Source organism: Stegodyphus dumicola, chromosome 4 (assembly GCF_044657685.1).
Source record: "Stegodyphus dumicola isolate Sdum_Otavi_A_Nest chromosome 4, ASM4465768v1".
Taxonomy (NCBI): Eukaryota; Metazoa; Arthropoda; class Arachnida; order Araneae; family Eresidae; genus Stegodyphus; species Stegodyphus dumicola.
Genome location: NC_140771.1, coordinates 51124346 through 51147296, shown reverse-complemented (window position 1 = coordinate 51147296; position 22951 = coordinate 51124346). Strand labels below are relative to the sequence as shown.

Below are 22951 nucleotides of genomic sequence, written 5' to 3'. Positions count from 1 at the left end.
AATTCATTAGATACGCTTCTCGGATTAATAGAAGCTGTCATTAATTTACGGACAAAAATACAAACTGAGTTTCTCCTGAATATTTTTATTTCCTACACAAATCGTTAACGAAGATTAACATGCACTTAAATCATTTTCTATTTTTATCTTGTATCTGAACAGAATGGCAAAAATGAGTCAATAGTTTGCATTTATGATACCCTGTATAAGCAAATGAAATTAAAGAAAGTAAAGCACGAAGGAAAAACACATCGATTTTTAGGTGATACTACAGGCATTTACTTACATAAAACGTTCATTTAATTTTACATAATGGGTAATTAATACATTTAAACGAACCTTTACAGCATCTTTAAATTCAAATAACAATTTAAATTAAGTTCTCCATATGAGAATTTTATATCAAACAATGAATTATCATGCCTAAAATACACATACAGAAAAATTTAAAAATTTAAACTGTAACTGTTCACAAAATTTTGCTATCAGAATAAGGCATTTAAAATATGATATTTTCCCCAAAATGATAAAAAATAGAAGATAACGATTAACACTAAGAATTATTGTTTTTACCAATTCAATGTGTTTTAGAATACTAATTGACATATAATCCCACACTGTCTAGGAACTCGAACGGCAAGCTAACCACGAAACCGTCGAAATGCTTTCGTCATGTTAAATGCTTTCAGTACACGAATTCCGTATCCTTGAAAAGTAAAATTATTCATATTCCAGAAAAAAGTTTCTTGCAAGCTTCCTGCGAAGCGATCGAGTGAAACAAAGTCTGTTTTTTAATAAATAAGTACACTAGTATCCACGTGGCATTAATTTAGGGAGTATTAGGGTAATCATAAGTATTTTGCTTAAAACTGTCACAGTATACGAAATCTGTATACCAAGAGCTTTTTCATGCTGATTACGTGTAATCGTTATAAAGTATATTCGTTTAAAGAATGAAACGGTGGTTAAGCTGGGTTTCCATTTTTCTGAAAACTCCTGAAATCCTATCTAAAATTACTTAGTTAAGTTACTTCGCGACTTTGCTGTGTGGTGCACATAGACGTATTTAAACAAAAAGGAAATCATGACTATATTTTTTAAAAAATTGCATTATGAGTTAGTAGGGGGAACATAAACGCCTTTAAACAAACAGAAACACGCACACGACCGATTTTTTTTTTTTTTTTTTTTTTTTTTTTTATGTATTATGCGTTTGTAGGGAAGTTACACATTACCCAACAAGATCATCAACAATGAATAATTTTATATGTTTAATAGTGAAGCTGTAAAAAATTAACTCACAATTCGAGAACGAGAATAATTTCGGATGGAGTCTCGTATATTTCGTGCAGCTGCACTATGTGAGGATGTTGCGCACTCATTTCGAGCACATGGGCCTCGTGTAGAATCTCGTGACGAACATCAGCAGCTCGTCTTCGCTTCCTCATGTACTTGGCCGCATATTCCAGTCCTGTTTCCTTATGCTTGCAACGCCGCACGGTCGCAAACTTGCCTCTGTGCAAAGAAAAAATAGATAAATAAATACATAAATAAATGGAAAAGCAAAAGTATTTAAAACGTCTGAAAGAACAACAAATGTGTAGTCAACATGAGAAGCCCATTCTTGAGACCATGAGAGACATTCTTGAAACCACTCACTTTGCCAAAAGAAACATGTAACTAATTTACGTGCCTCACTGAGCAAGCAAATAAGAAAAGATCCTTATCAACGATTTACGACGAGTGAAAAAACAACCGCTAAGAACATAATCCTAACGCATGTTTATTTCTGGCAGGAAAAGGAGAAACAAATATTTTAAGGCAAAATTCATGATATATGTCTAAGATCAAATAAAAAATAAGAAGCAACGTCAAACTTGAAATAAACGCATGTATTTACAAACAAATATGAAAGTGTTTAGAAACACACTGAATATTTATTTAAGCTTTAGAAATACTAAGTAAATATTTCAAATAAGCTAAAACCTAAGAAATAAGGTACATTTTTTTAAAGCATAATATAAATCTACGGAATATATAACACATTAAGTTTTACTTATATAAAAAGCTGTACTTTTACATCTCGCTTTTTGACGCAAGATCCATGTGACAGCATTGGCAAGAATTTCGATAAGTTGTGGTTAAACTAGATTTTGTCAGCAAGCTCTAATGATAAATGGTACACGGTTTGTTCTCTGCTTGGAAAGCAAACAAGGTTGTTTTTGAGAATCTGTCGCCAAAACACTGTCCCTACACATAATCAAAAGGTAATTCGGAATTTTATCTATATTGAAGACCTAGAATGAAACACTCTTCTAACTTATAAATAACGCAGCAGACAATTAAATAAATTTGTTCTTCCTCGCCCCCCAAATGCAGTTTATTACATAGCTATCTGACATCGGTTTTTTACAACTCAAGGCTTACTTTCCTTACGTTTCCATTAAATTTGCAAATCACATTTATTGGTGGATATGGTGATTGAATTTCCTCAAAAGATATGGAATACGAGCAAGCAACATATTCATGAACGTAATTCTAACATTTAACTTCTCAGAATTTATATTTAACTGAGAAATGAATAACTGACTTTAATCCTTTTAACTCTTAACTATTTTTCAACATTAACAAAGTGCTTTTTTTTAATACATTCTCTTTTTAATTGCTCTGAACTTTATTATTCTCACTTGAAAAACTCTGATATGAGAATTTTTTTTTTTTTTATTTCCAGGAATGTTTTTATTTGAATGGTGTTATTACAAGGAAACCTGAGATTTTTTAAAACATACCAGACAGCTTGATCACGACAGCATGATTTAGAATATTAATATTACTATAACATTTATCTATTCATTAAAAAATTCGTCTAGTACGTTCACAGAGTTTGTCAAGAAATCTGTAGTTTCAGATAAATATGTAAATTGCCTAACAACTATATCGGTGAATTTCGATCGCTAGATTTCACCATTCTCAGTGCATGAAGTAGTTGATTTGCACACAGTTAAAACGTAAACCAAACTTTAAAATTTACTTTTAATTCGACAATTTCAGAGCGTACCTCGCAGAATTTTGCTATATACACGGTGTTTGATTTCCGCAGAAGGCAGACGAGGCGCATACTCTTGGCGTCCATGCTAAAGAGAAGCCTCTAAATCCTTTTACTGCATTTTAAAATTACACTGTCTGGCAAAGAAAACGTTACAACATGAGCGAATGTTCAATAACAGCCCCCTTGCCCCCCCCAAAAAAAACTGCACTCATATGTAACCAAACACATTCATAAAAATGATTTAATTTTCCTATAAAGATCCTCCCAGGAGCCTCAATAATAGAAGGTGATCAATTAAAAACAGTACTTTTATTTTGATAGATACCTTGCCGAATCTGACGTGGCATAGATTCATTAAATGTCCGAATACTGGATCAATCAGAAACAGAACTTCCATTCTGAGAGATGCACTGCTGAATCCGGTGAGGCATCTATTCTATAAATGCCTGAATACTTTTGTTCCGTCTCGGTTAGAATATTTATGTCTATTTGTACTGGCTTAATGCTTGCAGCGCCACGCAATGTTAGTGTGGTAATGTTGATAGCAATTGGTAGTTATGGACTGTATATTAATTCATGAAAGTCAAGTTGAGAAACTTAACAAGATTTATTTTCTTTCAAGAACAATAATGCCGCTTAAACGGGCAAGGAGTGAGTAAGTAATAATTAACAATTGACTGCCGCTTTGTTAGGGCAGAGGAGCGGAGACTCGATGTGGACCGAGTGCATCCCTATCGCTTACTGATTAGTACTGGGCTCTCGCCACTAACATTACGTGGCGCTGCAAGCATTAAGCCAGTACTAATAGACATAAATATTCTAACCGAGACAGAACAACTTTCCTGGGCTACAATGGATTATGTCACATTGATCCATGTTCGAGTTCATTTCGTATAGGTGGAAATGTATTCAACAGATGGCCAATCATGTCTCACAGACGGTCGATTAATTAAAGATCAAGCTATCGAATTGGCCAAGGAAATGTCTTCATTTCTTGAAAAGAAATGAAGGCATTTCAGGCTCTCAAACAATGATCATTATTAATTAGACAGAAAGGAAGCACAAGCACTGCGCTATTACATTCTCCCTCCTATTTCCATACCATTTATAAGTGATAACACCGATGATATACTGTTAAGGAGAGCCTTCGAAAAGGATGGCTGACAGCAGCCAAATCTCCGCAATCACGGGAGCAGCACGTTCGATACTGTTAATCGGCGCACTTAATACTCCCTGCACACTTCTTACAGTACCAACATTCGTGATTAGTAGATATTCTACAGCATGAACATCTGATACGACTACCTGTGTGCTGCGAACTCTACTCACACTACGATGTTGTACGTCCTTTCTGGAATCACTGTCTTTAAATGAGACATGGCTAGGATATCATATTTCCTTTCTTCCGCATTGTAGGTACAAAGAACAGCCGGTTATACGAAGACCTACACAGCGAAACCTCTCATGAACACAACGTTTGACGAAATTGTGAACGTCGACGTCTTAGACATAAGAAAGCAGTCACCAAAGTGATACTTGGGGGTACGCCAGAGAAGTGGGTCTACAATAACTCGCTAGTGTATGATCGTGTATCACGTGAGAGAGGTTCTCTTGCTGGTCACTGTGCCTGGTTTCACTAGTAGCTGGGAAGCTCAACATAACCTTTCCGGTTTTAAAGCGCATGCATATCCCATTACATTATATTCCATTTAATTATATTGCACTCTATTATATTAAATAGGGTACAACTTGTAATTACTTTTGCTTAGGGATACGGGATCAGGTAAGTTTGGAGATCGCTGCTCTAGAAGATAATAGCAAAAACATACGCTTCTCGACAGCATTCCCATCGTCACGGTGTGGATTTCTTGGGTTAACAATGTGAAATTTTATTTACTTATTCAATTCTAGATTTTAAAAACAAAATTAAATGCAGGAATAAAATGCTTCTAATTTAATAAATTTCATATTTTAGTCTTTTGCGCTTTTCTTACAATCACACACTGAGCGATTTCCTTGTACTTTCAAGACTTATTATTATTGTACGCATATTAGTATTATTCTATACAGTCTAATGATCCTTTTAGTAATTTTAAAGGTTATCATATTCGAATTACTGCGTATTTTTGTAGTTTCTGAACATGGAAAGTAAGTTTCTATTCTATGATGCAAGAACTTATCGTTCATAAGGGTCATTACATAGTAATTATTATTATTATTATTATTATTATTATTATTATTATTATTATTTTACATTTTCGCACTTCTTGGATTTATTTAAAAAACGTTAAGGAATATTGAGCATTTTTAATACTTACCTTAGAACAAACAACATACACTATTAAAAATTTTGAATGTTTTTATGTAAATTAACATACACTAAATAAAATCAACCTTCAGCAGAGGAAAATAGAAAATTTAACTTTAGGATATTCCTTTTTTCAAGCAAACTTTTGCTATTAGAATATTCAATTTATTGCAGTAGCACCACCTATTTCCATTAATAATTTTTAATTGCTATAAAAATTAGTCATCTCCATTTTAAATTTATTGATTAGTATATTATGATTTACGATGAGTAAAAATGACAATCTTTTAAACAATTCAAAAATGAATTTTTAAGTGATCAAAAGATAATACCACAGAAGACCCAGTCAGAAGAAACAACTTCTTTCACATCTGAAGTAAAATGAATTTTTTAATTTTATGTAATTATTAAATTCACGAACCTTTAGTTGCATTGATTCATCATATTTAATTTGATGTTTGTATTAAAATCAATGATAACTGTTTTAGATTCCCATCCCGCAGCGAAAACAAGATCTCGACTTAAAACGTTAAGTTTATATTTTATACAACACATACTAAACTGAAACCATGAAAACAAAACGCTGGCAATAGTTTTATACATTATTATTTATTACGTGCTCCGCAGTTAGGCACTACACGACAAGAGTGGAGTGTCCCGCGGCAGACATTTTGAGGGATACTGGTTCGTATTAACGTTGCACATGGGGAAAAACACGAAAACGCCCATGCAGCCAGGCCGTTCGCTGAGAGCCGAATCCCAGACCGAACTAATAGTGTTCAGCGGCTTTTGACATTCAGCCGCTGATGGGCGATGATAATGGTAAAATATACGTTTTTGCCCAACACGTTAAATACCAAGCTTATTTTGTTTGGTCTCATGTTGGTCCCTAAGAAAGGCAGCGTTTATTGTGTTCAAATAAGAATGCTGCAATGTGTTCGAATGAATAACTTCGAATGCAAAATGTCGAATTATAAGGAACTTCACGAAATAAAATCTGAATCAGTGACATTTACTGGGTTGAAAAATAATAGAGGGAGAAGACCTCCGTATCAAGTTTTGTTCCGAAAAATCAAGCCCTAGATGCAGTGGTTGAGAAGCAAAGTAAATAAATAAATTAAATTGAAGGCAATGTGATTCTGATGTATATACTACAATATTCTCACTCAGTCTGAGAAAAAAAAGGGGGGAGTAATCGATTATCCGAATTAAAGATGCACTTTGGATGTGCAAGGAGAATAAAGTAGTTTCTATCGACCAATACCAACAGCTTATAGTATACATACGCTATGCACGTTACTCAAGCTTATAGTAAGAGCTGTTCGCAGAAATAAATAAAAAATAACTATCAAAATAAAGAGCAAACACATAGTGAGGTCAAAGGCCTCAGTGAGGTAAGGGCATACCGATGAACTTGTAGAGGCCAGAAGTTGCTTTTTTTTTTTTTTTTTTCCTTTCGCTTCCCTTTCTCGCTACGGCATAACTATTTACGTGTGCTTTCCAGTAATCGTTAGGATGAAACAATTAAACGTTAGAAACAGACCGGCCTCCAATTAGAAAGGAGGGAAAACAAACACAGTATTAAAAAAGATAAAAAGCAGAACTAGCGCGTAACTTCCGAAACATGAATTGCACCAAGCTACAAAATGGCTTAATTGCTCATTTGGGAAGGAGGAAAGGAAAAAGGGGAAAAGATCAACAATAACAACACTTTTTCAAATGAAATCATTATTACAGCATGGATGAGGTTGATAAACTCAGCCGCAGGGCGGTAAATATTGAAAAATTAGCCAATGGAATGAATGAATGGCAAGAGTTCCTTCTGGAGTTTCTTAAAAGCAAACGAACTTATTTTAGATTAAGCGAAACGCTTTAGCTCCGTAACGATCAGCTGGCATGCATCCGATAATGTTCCCTGTGACCAAAAAATTCTATGGAAGTTTAAAGAAAATGAGTTAATGTATTAGTAAGCATCGCTTGGCATTAATTCATACATAATGAAACCAACAATTTTCTTCGGATGCGAAAATAAAACAAAAAATAAAAAAGGTTGGTTCATGCATGGGTTGGTACTTAACGATGCTTGACCGCAACTTAAAATGTTTTCTCTTGACTTATTACGATGGGAGGCTATCTGATGGACAAGCAGCCACCCATAAATCCAACCACAAGTAATTTAAATTCAATGAATCGTAAGTCAAAAGCATTCTGATCCAGGTTGCCAAAATTGTTCCAAAACAGCGTACAGCAAGTTCAATACGGACATAATTACCTCAATACCAACGAATTCTTCCTAACATTAATCAGCAGTTGTTGAACAGTGTCTGGGTTCGCGACACATAATTTCGTAGTGTGTGAAATAAATTGTAGCAGTACCTTAAAAAAAACAAGTGCAAACACACTTATCAGTCTCGTCATTTATAATTTTTAAATATTTGTACTGCAAAATTAATTTGTTAAAATATTTTTAAGTCGGTTTCTAAGTTGAGAAACAAGGCTCAACTTCAGAGACCAGCATTTAATTATATGATTACGTGAAAGTTCGAAATCGAATAAATTTCGAAGGAATCACTCTTTGTCGCTTTTCTTCCCTTACGTAGATACGTATCCGCATTTTAACAAATGAATAAAACTGTTTAACTTTCCCGAAAGCAGCTATTCGGAACTTTATGATAATAAGCATTTTTAACAAATTAATATCGCTAAGCTCACATCCATTCCTAAGTTTCTTAAACTGTAGGTTGTAGATCCGTTGTAAAAGATTAACTGCAAGCATCATAATTCCAATACCCAACTATCAATATATTTAAAAAAAAAAAAAAAAAAAGAACTAATAAATGCTTTAAAAAAATTCGTTTCACATTTCAAGAGCAGCACTCGAATTAGTACATTAAAATTCGAAAATAATAAACGTTAAATGGGTGTTTATTTTAGAAGGCTCTGCAGGTATTTTAAAAGAACTGGCATAAGTATCTTTCATTTTAAGAACAAATTATTTTGTAATCTGTTTTGGGTCAATGAAATTTTAGAATTAATTACGCCTTGAAGAAAGAGTTTTCTCAAAATGCGGCGAATTGTTCCTCTAAAATTAAGGCAAAGTTAAAGCTGAATTTCGTCTAATTTTAAAACTACTTAAATAATTACGTTTAGATAGTGTGTTATAATTGAAAAGGATAGAATAGAACTAAATAAGTTGTAATAATACTCGAAAAACTCTGAAGTAACGACATTATTTTATTGTATTAACTTTACTACTTTGCTTTTTTAAAAGTGTACTGCCGCATTTTAAAGAAATTCGTTTTCTTTTTTACTAACTTCACGAGACCCACTTTAAAGCCAAATGAAATCTCTGAAGAATATTTATTTACATATGGATATTGGCCGCAGTACCCATAGACATTGTTATAAAGCATAATGGCAACACACACACACATCGAAATACATGCCCAGGAACACATGTAAAAAGTTCGCTAGATATTCAAGAGCAGTTGGCTAAGATTGCCACTATACAAATAACAGCTAGTAAAGTGCTACCGGGAGGGCGTCTACGTACAGCGGACTGAAGTTTCACTTCAAATTCCAACCTGTCAATTTTAATGTAATCGAAACCGGAATATCTACTTTCGATTTTCTCAGATGAATGAAAAGGCTCGGTGCCAAGTTTACATCAGGTTAGAACAACCTTATCTGAATCTGCTGCTATCTTATTCAAAGAAATGTTTAAACGACGATGGATGGGATGGAGGTGGGGGAAACAGATTTCTCCTTCTCGCTACTTGCATTGAAGACGTGGCGGACGAAGGAGTTCAACTCAGCAAAGACAAGGGACGCAATCGTGTCCATAATGTCAACAATAATACCTGAATCATGAAGAGCGGGTACCTTTTTAAATATGCTTCGATTCCGCGTAGGCATGCGGAAGGAGGAAAAACGCCCAGTTATGATCTCTCCGTTAATATTCTTCATTTGTTTTCATACGATCCAGTTTCCGATGCAAATAACAGAGGCACCTCAAAAGATTTCTTATAGAGAAGAAATTAACAGCTGAAAAATACACGATGTCTGCAGTTTTCTCAATCTTAGTTTTGTTTCGGACTATTTTACTGATTTCATACGTGGCGCAAAACACGAGACGTACTGTTTTCAAAGTATGGATTCTTCTAGTTTCCAGGAGCGGATAAGAAAACACAATGTAGAAATCAAAAGAAAAAAAAAAAAAAAAAGTCTTACACACATCGTAAAAATCAAAGCAAGATTGCGCAAAATCATAAAAATAGTTGCGCCAATCTAAAGGGCTTAACTCTGAAACACGTTCAAATGACCTCACTCCAACAATGAACAACTTTTCGATTATTTGTTATTATTTTGATCCGCAACTTACACATTCGAAATTTCAATGCTTCTCGGAATACCACAATATATTGTTGGTGAAAGAAAAATCTTCCAATAATCTGATCCATACGTCAGAACGTTGCTATTGGACTGTAGAAAGAACAAGTGAACGAGACATCTTTATCAATACCGTTAATCTTGTAAGAACTTAAAATGGCATTCATAAATCAGATCACATTATCTTTCTTTTCATACTTTTCATTTGACAGCAAGCACCTGTCCGAGAAAGAACAGTTTAATAACTATAGCAAATCAATATCTAGGAAAGAATGCAGTACAAAAATTACATGAAAGTACTTATATCCCACTTACCTCCCCCCCAAAAAAAAACTTATGCTATTAAAGGTTTTTAACTAAAACTAAATATTGCTAAAAAAATACCTTGAAATACTGAACCGTTTAAAAAGAAACTATGGCTGAATTACTGTCTTGTTGGGTTTACAGGAACATTATTCTTGTGGGTATATTATATTTCCAATAAAAATATACTGTAACAGACCTATTTAAGTGTAACTGAACTATTTTATTCACGCCATGAACTCATGAACTGTAACCGAACTATTTTATTTAAACGCCATCTCGTGGCGATATGAAAAAACGTCAGTCGACCTCCAGCAGCCAAAATGATTATAGTGTAATACTTTAAGAAAATATAATTGTTTTCAATTTAATGAATGCATGTCTTAAAAAATATTTCTTGAAGCGAAAGAAAATAATTATGAATAAAATCGAATGACTATTTAAATAAAGTAAAAGAGTTACTAAGTGTGTGTTGCTTAATCAGCTTAATATTTTGTTAAGATTAAGATTTCGAAGAATTCAGCTTAAATATAAAAGCTTATGGTAAGACATTTATCTATGTTTTTGTATGTTTTGCTAAGTAGTAAACAATTTTTGAGCAATTTATTATATGTTATTTTCTTGATACAAGTTGAATTTATGAGGGCATTTTATGATATTTTTACGACTTCGAAATAATAAACTTTGTGAGTATTATTGTTTACATTTATAAATACTGTTTAATAGTGGTATATAAATGTACGAGTAACATTGTTTACATTCATACATGCTGTTTATTAAAGGTATATACATTTTACTTAAAGGTATAATTATTAATTCTAAAATACTGTATTGTGAATAAAATCGAAATAACAACAAATTCAACTGCATTTTTTCCCTCCCCCATGACCTCTCATATAATTATGGCTTACCTTGCCAAAGCACGAAAAGAGGATTTAAAAACTCTCGCTGCAGAACTGGGTTTCACTGTAAACGACACTATGCGAGTAATAGATCTTAAAGATCTTATTGTCAATTCTGACACTTATGATGAGGCTTTTACCAGGAATCTTCTGGAAACTTTAATCGAAACTAGACAACAAAAACAACGTGAAAGCAACGATCTGGAGACACGTCAAAGAAAAGAACAAGAACTTTTATTAAAATTGGAACGTTTAAAATTAAACCTGGCAGCTGCTAGCTCAAACCCTAACTATGCCGCCTTTGCTTCAAATGCAGCTATTGGAACAAATATTCAACACCTAATCCCTAAATTTACAGGAACTTCTGACATTGCAACCTACCTGCAAATTTTTGAAAGACAATGTGAGAAAGTTAATATAAAACAAATAGATTACATCACTCATCTCCTACCTCTTCTGCCTATAGACATTTCGCAAATTATTTTAAGAGAACCAAAAGACAAATTAGAAGATTATTCTTACATCAAGAAGATTCTGCTACAAAGATTCAAATTAAATGCTGAATCATTTCGAATTAAACTTACTACACACCAAAAACACCCTGGGTCTTTATGGAAAGATTTTACTTACGAATTAAACAATTATCTCAAAGAGTGGCTCCATAGTCTCGATGTTACAGACTTTGAATCACTCAAAGACTTGGTCCTGACGGATCAGCTTAAAAGAAGAGTCAGTAGTGACGTTAAGGAGCATTTTATTGATACTTGGGGGAAAATAAAGAGTTCATCTGAATTAGTACAGAAATTGGATGATTATGAAGCTGTACGTGTTAAAAATACGAACTATAAAACTGAACTTCCTGGCAGGCGGAACTATTCTTACAAACCGACTAATCCATCCAAACACAAAGTAGAAAATCGAACAAGTGACATACAGGGAACTCATAAAACCTTTTCAAATCGTGTTCAGCAACAAACAGAGGAAACGCGACCTCCTTTAACATGCTATGGGTGCGGAAAAACTGGTTTTATCAAGTCTAAATGTCCAGACTGTAACCCCCCAAAGACTTCAAATTCATCAAATTTTGGCACTATCCAAATCCGATCCTGTTTATCGGACTGCTGTATTTCCAATTAGTATTGGTGGTGTTTCCGGTACAGCTTTCGCCGACACTGGTGCTAGTCACTCAATTGCAAGTGAATCCCTGCAGAAACAAGATGCAGTATTTGAAAAGACAACACTAGAGGTGTCTTTCGCTGATGGTTTGGTATCTGAAAAAGAGGTACTTCGCACCGAACAAATTATTCTTCTCGAAGGCAGAGAGTTCAAAACTCCGCTCCTTGTATTGCCTGATGCCAAAAATAACTCGACTCTGTTAGGAATTGACTTTCTTCAAAAAGCTAAAATTGTTTTAAATCTTGCTGAAAATAAGTGGAACTTTTCTGATGAACCTCGAAGAAAATATAGCTTCGTGAAACCTCATCAATTCCAAGTACTGGAAGAAACCCCAGTTGTTGTAAACAACTGCCGACTACGAGAAAATGAAGGACAGCAATTAACTACAGCCCAACGGCTTGCAACTGATGCATTGCTTAACAAATATCACACTGTCTTCAAAGTAGGGGGAGAAGCCACTAATCAAAAGCCATCTGGCTTACTTCAAACTCCAGTCTATGCTCAACGTTTTGAGACCTTGTCAATTGATCTTTTCGGTCCCCTTCCTGAAACACCGTCTGGTGAAAAATGGATTTTTATTGTGCAGGACTGTGCTAGAAAGTGGACAGAACTATTTGCTTTAAAGGAAGCCACGGCCAGAGAATGTGCCACTATTCTTTTGGAGGAAGTCGCCCTTCGATTTGGGTTACCCAGGAAAATAATAAGTGATAATGGTACCCAGTTTACTAGTGCTGTTATGCAACAACTATGCTATATCTTGAACATTGATCAAAGTCTTACTCCTGTCTATCACCCACAATCTAACCCAGTTGAAATGAAGAATAGAGATCTGAAACCACGTTTAGCAATACTTGTTGGTAACGACCATCAGTCATGGAAGGATAAACTGCCATTAATAAGGTTTGCTTTGAATACAGCCAAATGTGATTCAACTGGACATTCTGCTGCTTTTCTTCAATTTGCACAAGAGTTACGAACCTTAGATGATGTAAAGCATGATATAAAAGCCGTAATTGAGAACGATAATTTTGTTCCCGAAATTACTCCATATTTGAAACGTTTTGCAAGAAATGTACAACAGGTACGAGAAAGAGTCGAATTGCATCAAGATAAACAGAAACGTTATGCTGACAGAAAACGAAGAGAAACACCGAAATTCGTTCCTGGAGATAAAGTTTGGGTCACCCTCCACCCAATCAGCAAAGGTCCACTGAAGAAAACTGCTAAATTCATGCCGAAGAGAGATGGTCCTTATGTGATAGTGACTACAAGATCTCCAACCACTTATGATATTGCCGATCCTCATGAACCAGACAAAATTCTCGGCAAGTATCATGTTTCAGCCTTGAATCCATATCAAGATCTAAATAAGTTTCAAAACTCAGCTCGTGTAACTCCAGTGGTTCCCTTAAAGAAAAGAGGACGCCCGAAACGTGTAATACCACCCGAATCTGCACCTGTTGCACAAGGTGCAGGTGACGCTAAATTTCCTGCTTGTCAAACTGGAGCCCATTCATCTGATTCTCCGCCCGCTGCACAAAGTAGACAAAGGTCAGTTCCTGACTTCTTGCCGAGACGTCTACGAAGTCAAAGGGGGAGGATGTAACAGACCTATTTAAGTGTAACTGAACTATTTTATTCACGCCATGAACTCATGAACTGTAACCGAACTATTTTATTTAAACGCCATCTCGTGGCGATATGAAAAAACGTCAGTCGACCTCCAGCCGCCATGATGATAGCTTACTATGTTATGTTATTCTCAATGTTTGATGTTCCATTTGGTATATGTTTCATTTTTTATGTATATTTCTTTTGTTTGTAACCGTTCCTGTGTGCTCTGTTAATAAATCCTTTTAAAGCTAGCCGGCATTAGTGTCTATTGAGGAACGGCTACATCACAATACTCCTTTTTTAAAATTTATTTTTTAAACTTGTTTCGCAGAAAATAATATCACTGGATACTGTTAGCTACTATGAAAAACTCTTCTGTTGCATATATTTAAACACGATGAACAATTTTTGCTGTATATATTATGCTATACATATATCACCCTATCGAACAAATTGGATGATCGACATAAGGAAAAGGTGTGGTTCGCCCCTTGTCACCTCGATCACAATATAAACAACTTGATCTCTGTGCGAGTAACGCCCTTTTCACACGGCGCTGTTCCGCAAATGACCTCCACTCGTTCAAGATAATAGCAGCGGAATGTCCACCAACAAAGGGCACCTTCGCCCACCAACACAGAAGAAGCAAGGGTAGAGAAAGATTTCTCTCCATTCTTTGATAAATAATCCGCCAAAAAATATCGGGCGCGGCTTATGAAAGGGGTATCAAAAAGAAAAACTACTCGATGCACGCAGAATTGGTTGGAACTAGTCCATGGAAAATGTTAAACGAACAAACAACCTGTTGGGTATCTTCAACTACAGATGACAACGTCATACAACGGAATTTGCCAGATCAATTTTTCCCCCCTTTGGACGTGATCATTTTACTGTAAAATAATCCATGATAAATGGGACAGATCTCTTCTCCAAAAACTTTGAACGCAAATGCTTTGCGGCCAAGTACAGGTCTGCAACAATGTCAGCAAAATATATCATTTGTTATTGTAGTCTACAGACTTCCTATCACCGATATTTAGAAAAGAGAGGGAGAGACAGGCATTTATTCGCATGACATAGTTTAAATTAGAGCTTAAATTGCGCTGAAGCCGTGCTCCGGTACATCTACTTTTGAGATAAATCGTAATTCTAGCCGAAGCTTTTTGGGTAACTGAATTATAATTTCAACAGAAAATACCTTTTTTATCTATGAAATTTTGTTTTGGTGATTTAGAATTACAGGCGATGTCCACTTTTAGCCATGGAAGTTGATCCGAATAGAATTTTTAGCCGAAAATTCCCTTCCTTCCCATTTAAAGAGTGAGGAACCCCCTCTTAAGATCCCCTAAAGCTTGATTTCCTTAGTTTGGTTGCCCATTTGGCGATAACTTGCTATATTTAGCTTATTAATGAAATGCACTTCATTCTTTAATGAAACAATCGAACAACAGTGAAATACAATTCATATGAATTTGATCATGTTTAAAATGAATTATAATTTAAATTAAAATAAAAGATACGAATTAGTTTTGCTATATTCAAGTGCGAAGCTACTTAACAATTGCAAAATAAAATCACATGGATTTGAGATTCATTAACAATAAATTGTAATTTAAACTTAAATTGAAAATAAAATTCTTTCACACAGATTCACTTAAAACTGAGATACAATACCTTGCACAACCTGGTTAAATGGTTCGGCTATTATCCCACAATCTTTGAAATCGGACTAACTGAAAAACTAAATGCATACAAAAAATCCTAATAAGTCTCCCCCCAAAAAAAAATTTTTTTTTCTTCGTTTTTCAACAAATAAAATACAATTTATAAATTCAGATACCTTTATAACGAACAATTTTTAAAAATGCATATCTATCGTAAGTCACATTTTAAAAAATTTCAATATCGATGTCTGCATATATTTCTTTGGCCTTCAGACATTTCTCTGCAGCAACGAAGTGTATCGTTTATCGTTAAATAACTATATATTGCCGAAACTAGATACATTTTAAAGGCAAAATAAGAGTTTGTGATTAAAAAACAAACATTCCCAAATAAACTGACAAGGATTCATAGATTTTTAATTAATGCTGCTGCTTATAAACAAAAATAAATCATTCTTATTGCTGTTATTCTGTATTGAGAGAAGTACGTTTCTAAGCTAAACAATTTTTAAATTTTTCAACTCCGCATTGAAAATATTTTATTCGGTTAGAAAATTTATTTTTTATGAATCTCCTTTTTATCTTTTTATAATTGCATAACTGAAAACTGATTTTAAAAAGAGTAAACAGAATTCAAAAAGTGATGTGATAATCTTTATAATAACAAAAATAGCTTTTAACTCAAATTAAGAATTTTGTTGTGTTCTGAAAATTAGAATAGCAAAATATTTTTCTACTCACAATCTATACACAATTCTAGAGGAAAAAAAAAGGGGGGGGACATGGACGTACGGTGAAGAGGAATTCCAAATCACTTACTGAAAATATATTTAAAATGCTGTCATCTTAACACGAATTTGCATAAAAATCTATCGTTTGTAACCAATCCTTTAACATAAACTGTTGGACTAACTGTAACAACAAGGCTGCCCTCTTGTGAGTACCCAGAGAAGTACTTCAGTAAAAGCCAAGGCTCCCACTTGATAGGTTGTACCAGACTGTTGCTCTGTAATTTTTCTTAAAGTTAAATGTAATGTCCGTGTGTAACTTAAACCTGTTAATAAATATTTGTTACACTATACCGGACTCTTCTATGATCCTATCTAAAACGACCCCTTTATAAAGTGGCGTCCAACGTTAATGTTTAGCTTTAAGAATTTATGTTAAAGGATTGGTTACACGTTTAGTTTTTCACATAGAACTATATGACGACCAAAATACATAGGATTAGCAACACCTACACTCCAAATCATTTGATTAATTCATAACGTACAAAAAAATCGATTATCAGATACAGTTTCCTTTGCCTACTGCAATCTAACTATGTAATCTACTATGTCATTCTCTAAGATATATTGGTAGAGTATATTCCCAACGTATATGCCGTCTCGATATTTAATGTACATTCTAAAAACAATTTATCTTAAGTCCAGAAACAAAATTTTCTGTTTTTTGCTTATTACTTCGACAATTTAATATGCGCTGCACGCATTTTGAAATTATTATACGCATAATAATGTTAAGTTACTAATACATATAAACAACCGTCTTAGCGAGAAGATATTTTCATTAAATTTTAATTATATTCTTCATAATTAAATCTACTGCTTATTACGAAGCGAGCCACATGCGGCCCTCCAGTTTGCTGGAGCAAGGTTTTATGAATAATAAAATTTCTGACCATACCACAACAAACTATGATCAAAATTCATTAGTGCTTTGCATTTTCAGTTTGCTTAACAGCTTATGGCAAAGCACTACTTTCCTAAATGAAGGATTTCTTAGCGGGAGACCTTTCAAGGTAAACAGGTTTCCATTCAATGTTACACATGAAGAAAAGCCAGAAAACTCCTATGCAACCAGCTAACTCGAGAGTTCGTATTTTCTGAAATGATAAAAATTTTAATAAACTGAAATGCAATTTTGGAAACATTGCTGTTGCAAAATGTGCAAAAAGTAAGTCGATCTTATACCTTAGAAACACATTTTTATTAACTTTATTAATTTTTCTCTTATTTACTCTGTCTTTTGAGTGGCTTTCTCATTTCATTGGAATGCAATTAAACAATTAAGTAAACTTTTTAGTCCAACGTACTATTGTTTTTGTTGCGATTTTGCGATGAAAACTTTAAAAGACTGTATCATTTTTCAAATCGCTGTCACTAAATACTATAACCCTGCATCATACACTCATGTCCATAAATTAAGGATAATTCCGAGTCATGCGGAAATCGAACTCTAAAATATATATATCACCTGTAAAATCACTACACACATCTTCAAGAATCATATGCAAATTTCAGGCAGTAACCAGATGACACCGATGGTACGTCACAATGACGAGAGTGTAAGAGAGTGAGTGATATAGGAATACAGGCAAAGAAGTAAAATTGTTCGCAGGCGCTTTATAAGCATTTCAGTGCAATAACCGAATAGTTATGACACAAAGGACGCATTTGGATGATTTTTTACGTGGTAAAATTATCGGCCGTCAGAAATGTGGGCGTATCCAACTGGAAGTATCAGACGAACCTGGAATTGCCCAGTGTCATCTCCAGGCTTTGGCAACGATTCCAAGATGATAGTAATGTGAGTAGACGTTACAGCACAGGTCATCCCAGAGTTACAACGCCGAATGAGGACCGGTATTTGGCAGTTACTGCCAAAAGAAACAGGCGGAGCACAGCCTCAAACCTGTCTCGTCAGCTCTCTTCAGCCACTAGTACGACAATTTCAAGGCAGATCCTGTACAGACGCTTAGGGCAGATTGGTCTATATGCTCGTAGACTTGTCAGATGCGTTCCACTTACTGCAACTCACTGTCTCCTGCGGTTAGCCTGGAGTAGAGAGCATGCATCGTGGACACCGCAACAGTGGGCTTGTGTGATGTTTTCCGACGAGTCCAGGTTTAGCTTGTTGTCTGATTCTCCCCGGACTTTCATATGGAGAGCTCCAGGTACCCCCGTTACCACCAAGAAAACATCATTGAACGACACCGTTACGGTGGTGCAGGAGTGCTCGTTTGGGGTGGAATTATTCTGTGTTCCAGAACTGACCTGCATGTTCAAATTGGAACCATGACAAGCCAAATCTATCGGGACGTCATTCTGGAACAACATGTACGTTTGTTTCGGGGCGCCATGGGCGCACAATTTGTGTTTATGGATTACAACGCCCGTCCTCAAAGTGCAAACATCGTAAGCGAATGCCTTCAATTGGAGGATATCACCCGTATGGACTGGCCCGCATTCTCACCGGACTTGAATCCAGTAGAGCACGTGTGGGGCATGCTTGGCCGACGAGTTGCAGCCCGTCAACCTCCTCCTACATGTCTACCGGAACTTCGGAGAGCATTGCTTTTTGAGTGGTGTAATATCCCCCCCCCCAAGATCAGATCGATAGTTTGATACTCAGCATGCCTAGGCGTTGTACGGACTGTATTGCATCGTCTGGGAGACATACAATGTATTAACAATCATACCAACCATGTAATATTGGTTTTTTGTAAATAGGGTTTTTTTTTTTTTTTTGCTCTAGGAAGAAAAAATCGCTAATTTTTTTAATAATATCAAACATATAGCATCATTTTTTGCTCTTTACCTTTTGTTTAATAAATAAGCTTTACAAATACGTCAAATTTGTTTTGCTTCTATCTCTTCCTTTGCCTGATTTTGCATTATTAATTTATGGACATGAGTGTATTTGAAGAAATTAAATAATGAAGAATCTGCATAAATATATGTATGTTTCTCGCATTGTGATAAAACAACGGTAACTAGAGCCATCCAATATTGAATGGCGTAATCCTACTGCGAATATGAGAATCTGAAAGCCAAATTTGAAATCTGTTGTATTATCTATTTCATATTTTGTAAAACATTAAGGAATTTTTGATTAGCGAAGATTTAAAACCGAGCAATGGCAATACTCTACCGGGGTGGGGAGGGATTTTCTATCTTCAGCGGCGCGGAACTCTGTATCGGAAATTCTAAAGATATGCTCATATTAAAATTATTTTGAAACATTGCTGTTGAACCGAATTTTATGGTTTAAGTGTAAAGAACAAGATATTTAATAAATAAAGGTACCACTAAAACGTTAAAAAAACGCCTCTTTGGACGTAATTTAAAATTTAAAACCTTTCAGATTTTTTATAGTATTTTTATTTATTTTGTATATTTACATTTCATGTATAATTTGCTTTTCCCGAGATATATTAGTTCGAATCAATCTTCCAATGTTTTTGAGATATTTTTTTTAACTATTTTCAGTGCCTTTAAAGCTTTAACTATTCATTAATGCATTTCTGTTCTTTCTAGCTTTGACACACCAAATATGGGATTGAACTAAAAAGTCAGAATGCAGCCATTTGCCATACATGCTAAGCTTGTTGCTTCATTTCATTTTTAAATAGTAATAAGTTATAACACCTATCAATGAATTAATTTTTTATATTTTCTGCTATGAAAGTTAATTTAATTAAATGACCGTAAATTAAAATGAAAGCACAGTCTTCCAAAAATAAAATTTGAAAGCTTTACCACTGTCTTACCTTTTTTAAAAAAACAGTATATCGAAGACAGAAATACCAAGCTAGCTGAATAAAATTTTAATACTTATTAAGGAAGAGGGTTATATAAATACACGCATTTTAGTTTTCTTTAACTTCATTTGTCGGGATTTTGAAATCAAAATTACAACGAAGAACATTTTAGTCTTTCCAATTCAAGTTAATTTCAGTACTTAGTTCTCAAACACGATCAAATCTAAATAAATTATATCGTATGCTGAGTAATTTCGTTTAAAATATGATCGAATGGAAAACAAACGTTAAGCAGTATGCTCTGTGGAAGTTAGTGTTACTAATTAGTATGCTAATTTTGGCAAACAATCGCCAAATTTGAGCCAATTAAAGGCACCGGACTTAAGTTAAAAGGCTGGAATAAGTGGGGAGCGTTTATTTACTTGCAGCCTCTTTCGTTTTTATCTTTTAGGTAGGGAAAGAAATTTCGGCTCAAAGTACACGATTTTCTCTTGCGACTAAACTTCCACCGACTAAAAGGGCACCAAACCGAATTATATGAGCAGGGGATCGTTTTGAGTCCACTTTCTTTGTTTTTATACGTACACATCTCCTTTAAAATTATTCTCCATACTATCGTACTGTTTCTAGCATTTTCTCTATTCTCCTTAAAGACGCTTTTACCCGTTTTAATTCTTTTCATTGGTGTGCAGGCAAAAGAACAAGCTTTATTTTTATTCAGCCCTTAAAATAGCACACTATACAGTATATTCAGGGCTTAAATTCAGCTGGAATCTTATTATGCTATTTCTTAGCTTGTAAGTGAAATTATAATTCCAGCTAGAGTCCCAAAGAAGATAAGGTACAGGTTTTTTTTTTTTTTTTTTTTTTTTTTTTTTTTTTTTTTTTTTACTATTTATTACTGACTTGATAATTTAAAAAAAAATTAGCTCTTTACATTTTATTCCATTTTGATGTTAATTATTAATTATTCTATTAGTTACTTGATTGATTGATTTTTGTTCATTATTCCGACTTTTATAGGGTTTCAGTACTACTGATTTTAGAAATTAAGCTCTGGTTTAGAGTTAGATACACGTAACTGGATTTAATCACACATATTCTAATGAATCACTAAAGACATAAATAACAGAATGAAACAGGAAATGATTAAAGCCCAAAGTAGGGAAGAAGAAGAGCGAGCCTCACTCCTAAAAACTGACGTGTTGTTTGCAGCATCGTACCTTTTCAACTGCGCTATCGGGGCTGCAGGATATAGCGGCGTAAATACGTAATATAAGTGTTACAGAGAATTTTTTTAATCTCAATTTTCTTGATTATTTCTTCGAAAGGGGACGTTTGCAAATATCTTAATTTTAATGCCCTCTGTCAAAATCGTCAAACCTAGTGTTGGGCACTCTCTCTTGGCATCATGCCAACTGAGAACATGTGCTTTAGGTTGGATAATAGTAATCTATTTTTATTAATACTTACGAACAAGAGACAGCATTTATGTCTTTATGAGAACTTACTTTAGAAATATTCTAAATGTTTTCTTAAAAATAATTTTTAAAAAAAGTGGAAAGAAATTTTTATTGTCCAACTACCATTAAGATAAAGCAGAAGAAACAAAATGTAGAGGAAAATAATTCACAGTGTTTTTTAAAGATTCCTTCTGAAACACATTCAAAGTAATTCCCCCCCCCAGAAGTTTATAAGCTATTGAAATAATTAAATGCAAACTAAACTTAATTTGCGGTGCTGAACTATACCTTAATTAAGAATTTTACAAACACTATGCAAGACATTTCTTCTCGGACTGCAAAATGTTAACAGTTGAATATCAATGGCTGCTAATGGAATCTACATAAAGTGTTAAAATTCGTAAACAGAAGTGGATTTAAGAGATCGCGAAAACAGCAATCCCGAGAAGCTTCGTGTTCCATGCGATTCCAAACCATTAATTAATTTTAAAAAATGGTAAACGTATCCTGTATTTTAAGATGAAGGCGCACACTGATTAGATAAAGTGGGCCCTCCACTTTCATAAATTAATCCGTCACTGTTCATAAATTAAAACCCTCCTTCCGCCCACTGATCATTTAAGTTAGGTAAATATACTAATATAAACGTAAAGATACGATGAACAACAGAATAGCCCGCATATATCACTGTATTTGTCTCTTAGTTGGTACAACATACAACTGAGAGGACAAATAATACACAACAACAAAAAAAAAAAAAAAAAAAAAAAAATAGGGCATGCATCATACGGGTACAACCCATGTTCTTTACAGGATATGATGCAAAGAAAGAAAATACACCTCGCAAAAAATTTTATAAAAAAAATTACTATTTTAGAAAAAGACAAAAATATCAAAAACGAGATCTGTTTTTATCGGTCGTCAAATGATTGACATGTATACGGCTTCAATTTTTAAATAAAAATGTATAGGTGGAATGGTTTTTCGCTGCGTTTTCTTTTCTGATCAGTCTTTTTTATCTCAACAATATTCATACGTCATTGTTTAATTTCTAATATTAAAGCAGCTTGAAATGATAGAATTGTATTATTCGGCAAATGCACATGCTGGGTGATCTCCATTTAGCTTGATCGTTAGTATACTCATGCGCATAATGCACTGCAATAATAGATGCGCACTCGCGCTGCTGATGTTAGTAGTTTGTGTAGAAAATCGGGCAGGAAAGAGATAAAAATGTCGTTGCATACAATTTCATAACAGGCCGAATTAAGCAATCAGAAGGGCCTCACTCGGCACGCGTGATGCATTTTCGTTTCTTTAATATTGAATAAGAGATATGAAAGCACGCTGAATAATTGCTGATCCTCTCTCTTACACTCGGAACGATTAAAAAATCTTACATCTATGAAGTCTCTGAAGTATAATACGTAATAATATAATGCATGACATAAGAATCAATACTTTTATCTACATTTCATTATTATTAAATGCAAGTAATGTAAAGAAAATAGAAAAAGATATAGTAACGGATAAGCTAACG

The 22951-nt window shown here is 34.3% G+C and overlaps 1 protein-coding gene across 1 annotated transcript in view; it reads right to left on the bottom strand.

Annotated features, from left to right (window-relative positions):
- Positions 1-22951, bottom strand: part of Drak (Death-associated protein kinase related) — a 208130-nt gene that overhangs the window by 64721 nt on the left and 120458 nt on the right. Inside the window, exon 3 of the mRNA XM_085814836.1 lies at positions 1303-1515. Coding sequence (XP_085670962.1) covers positions 1303-1515 — 213 coding nt within the window. The remainder of the gene's footprint in view (positions 1-1302; positions 1516-22951) is intronic.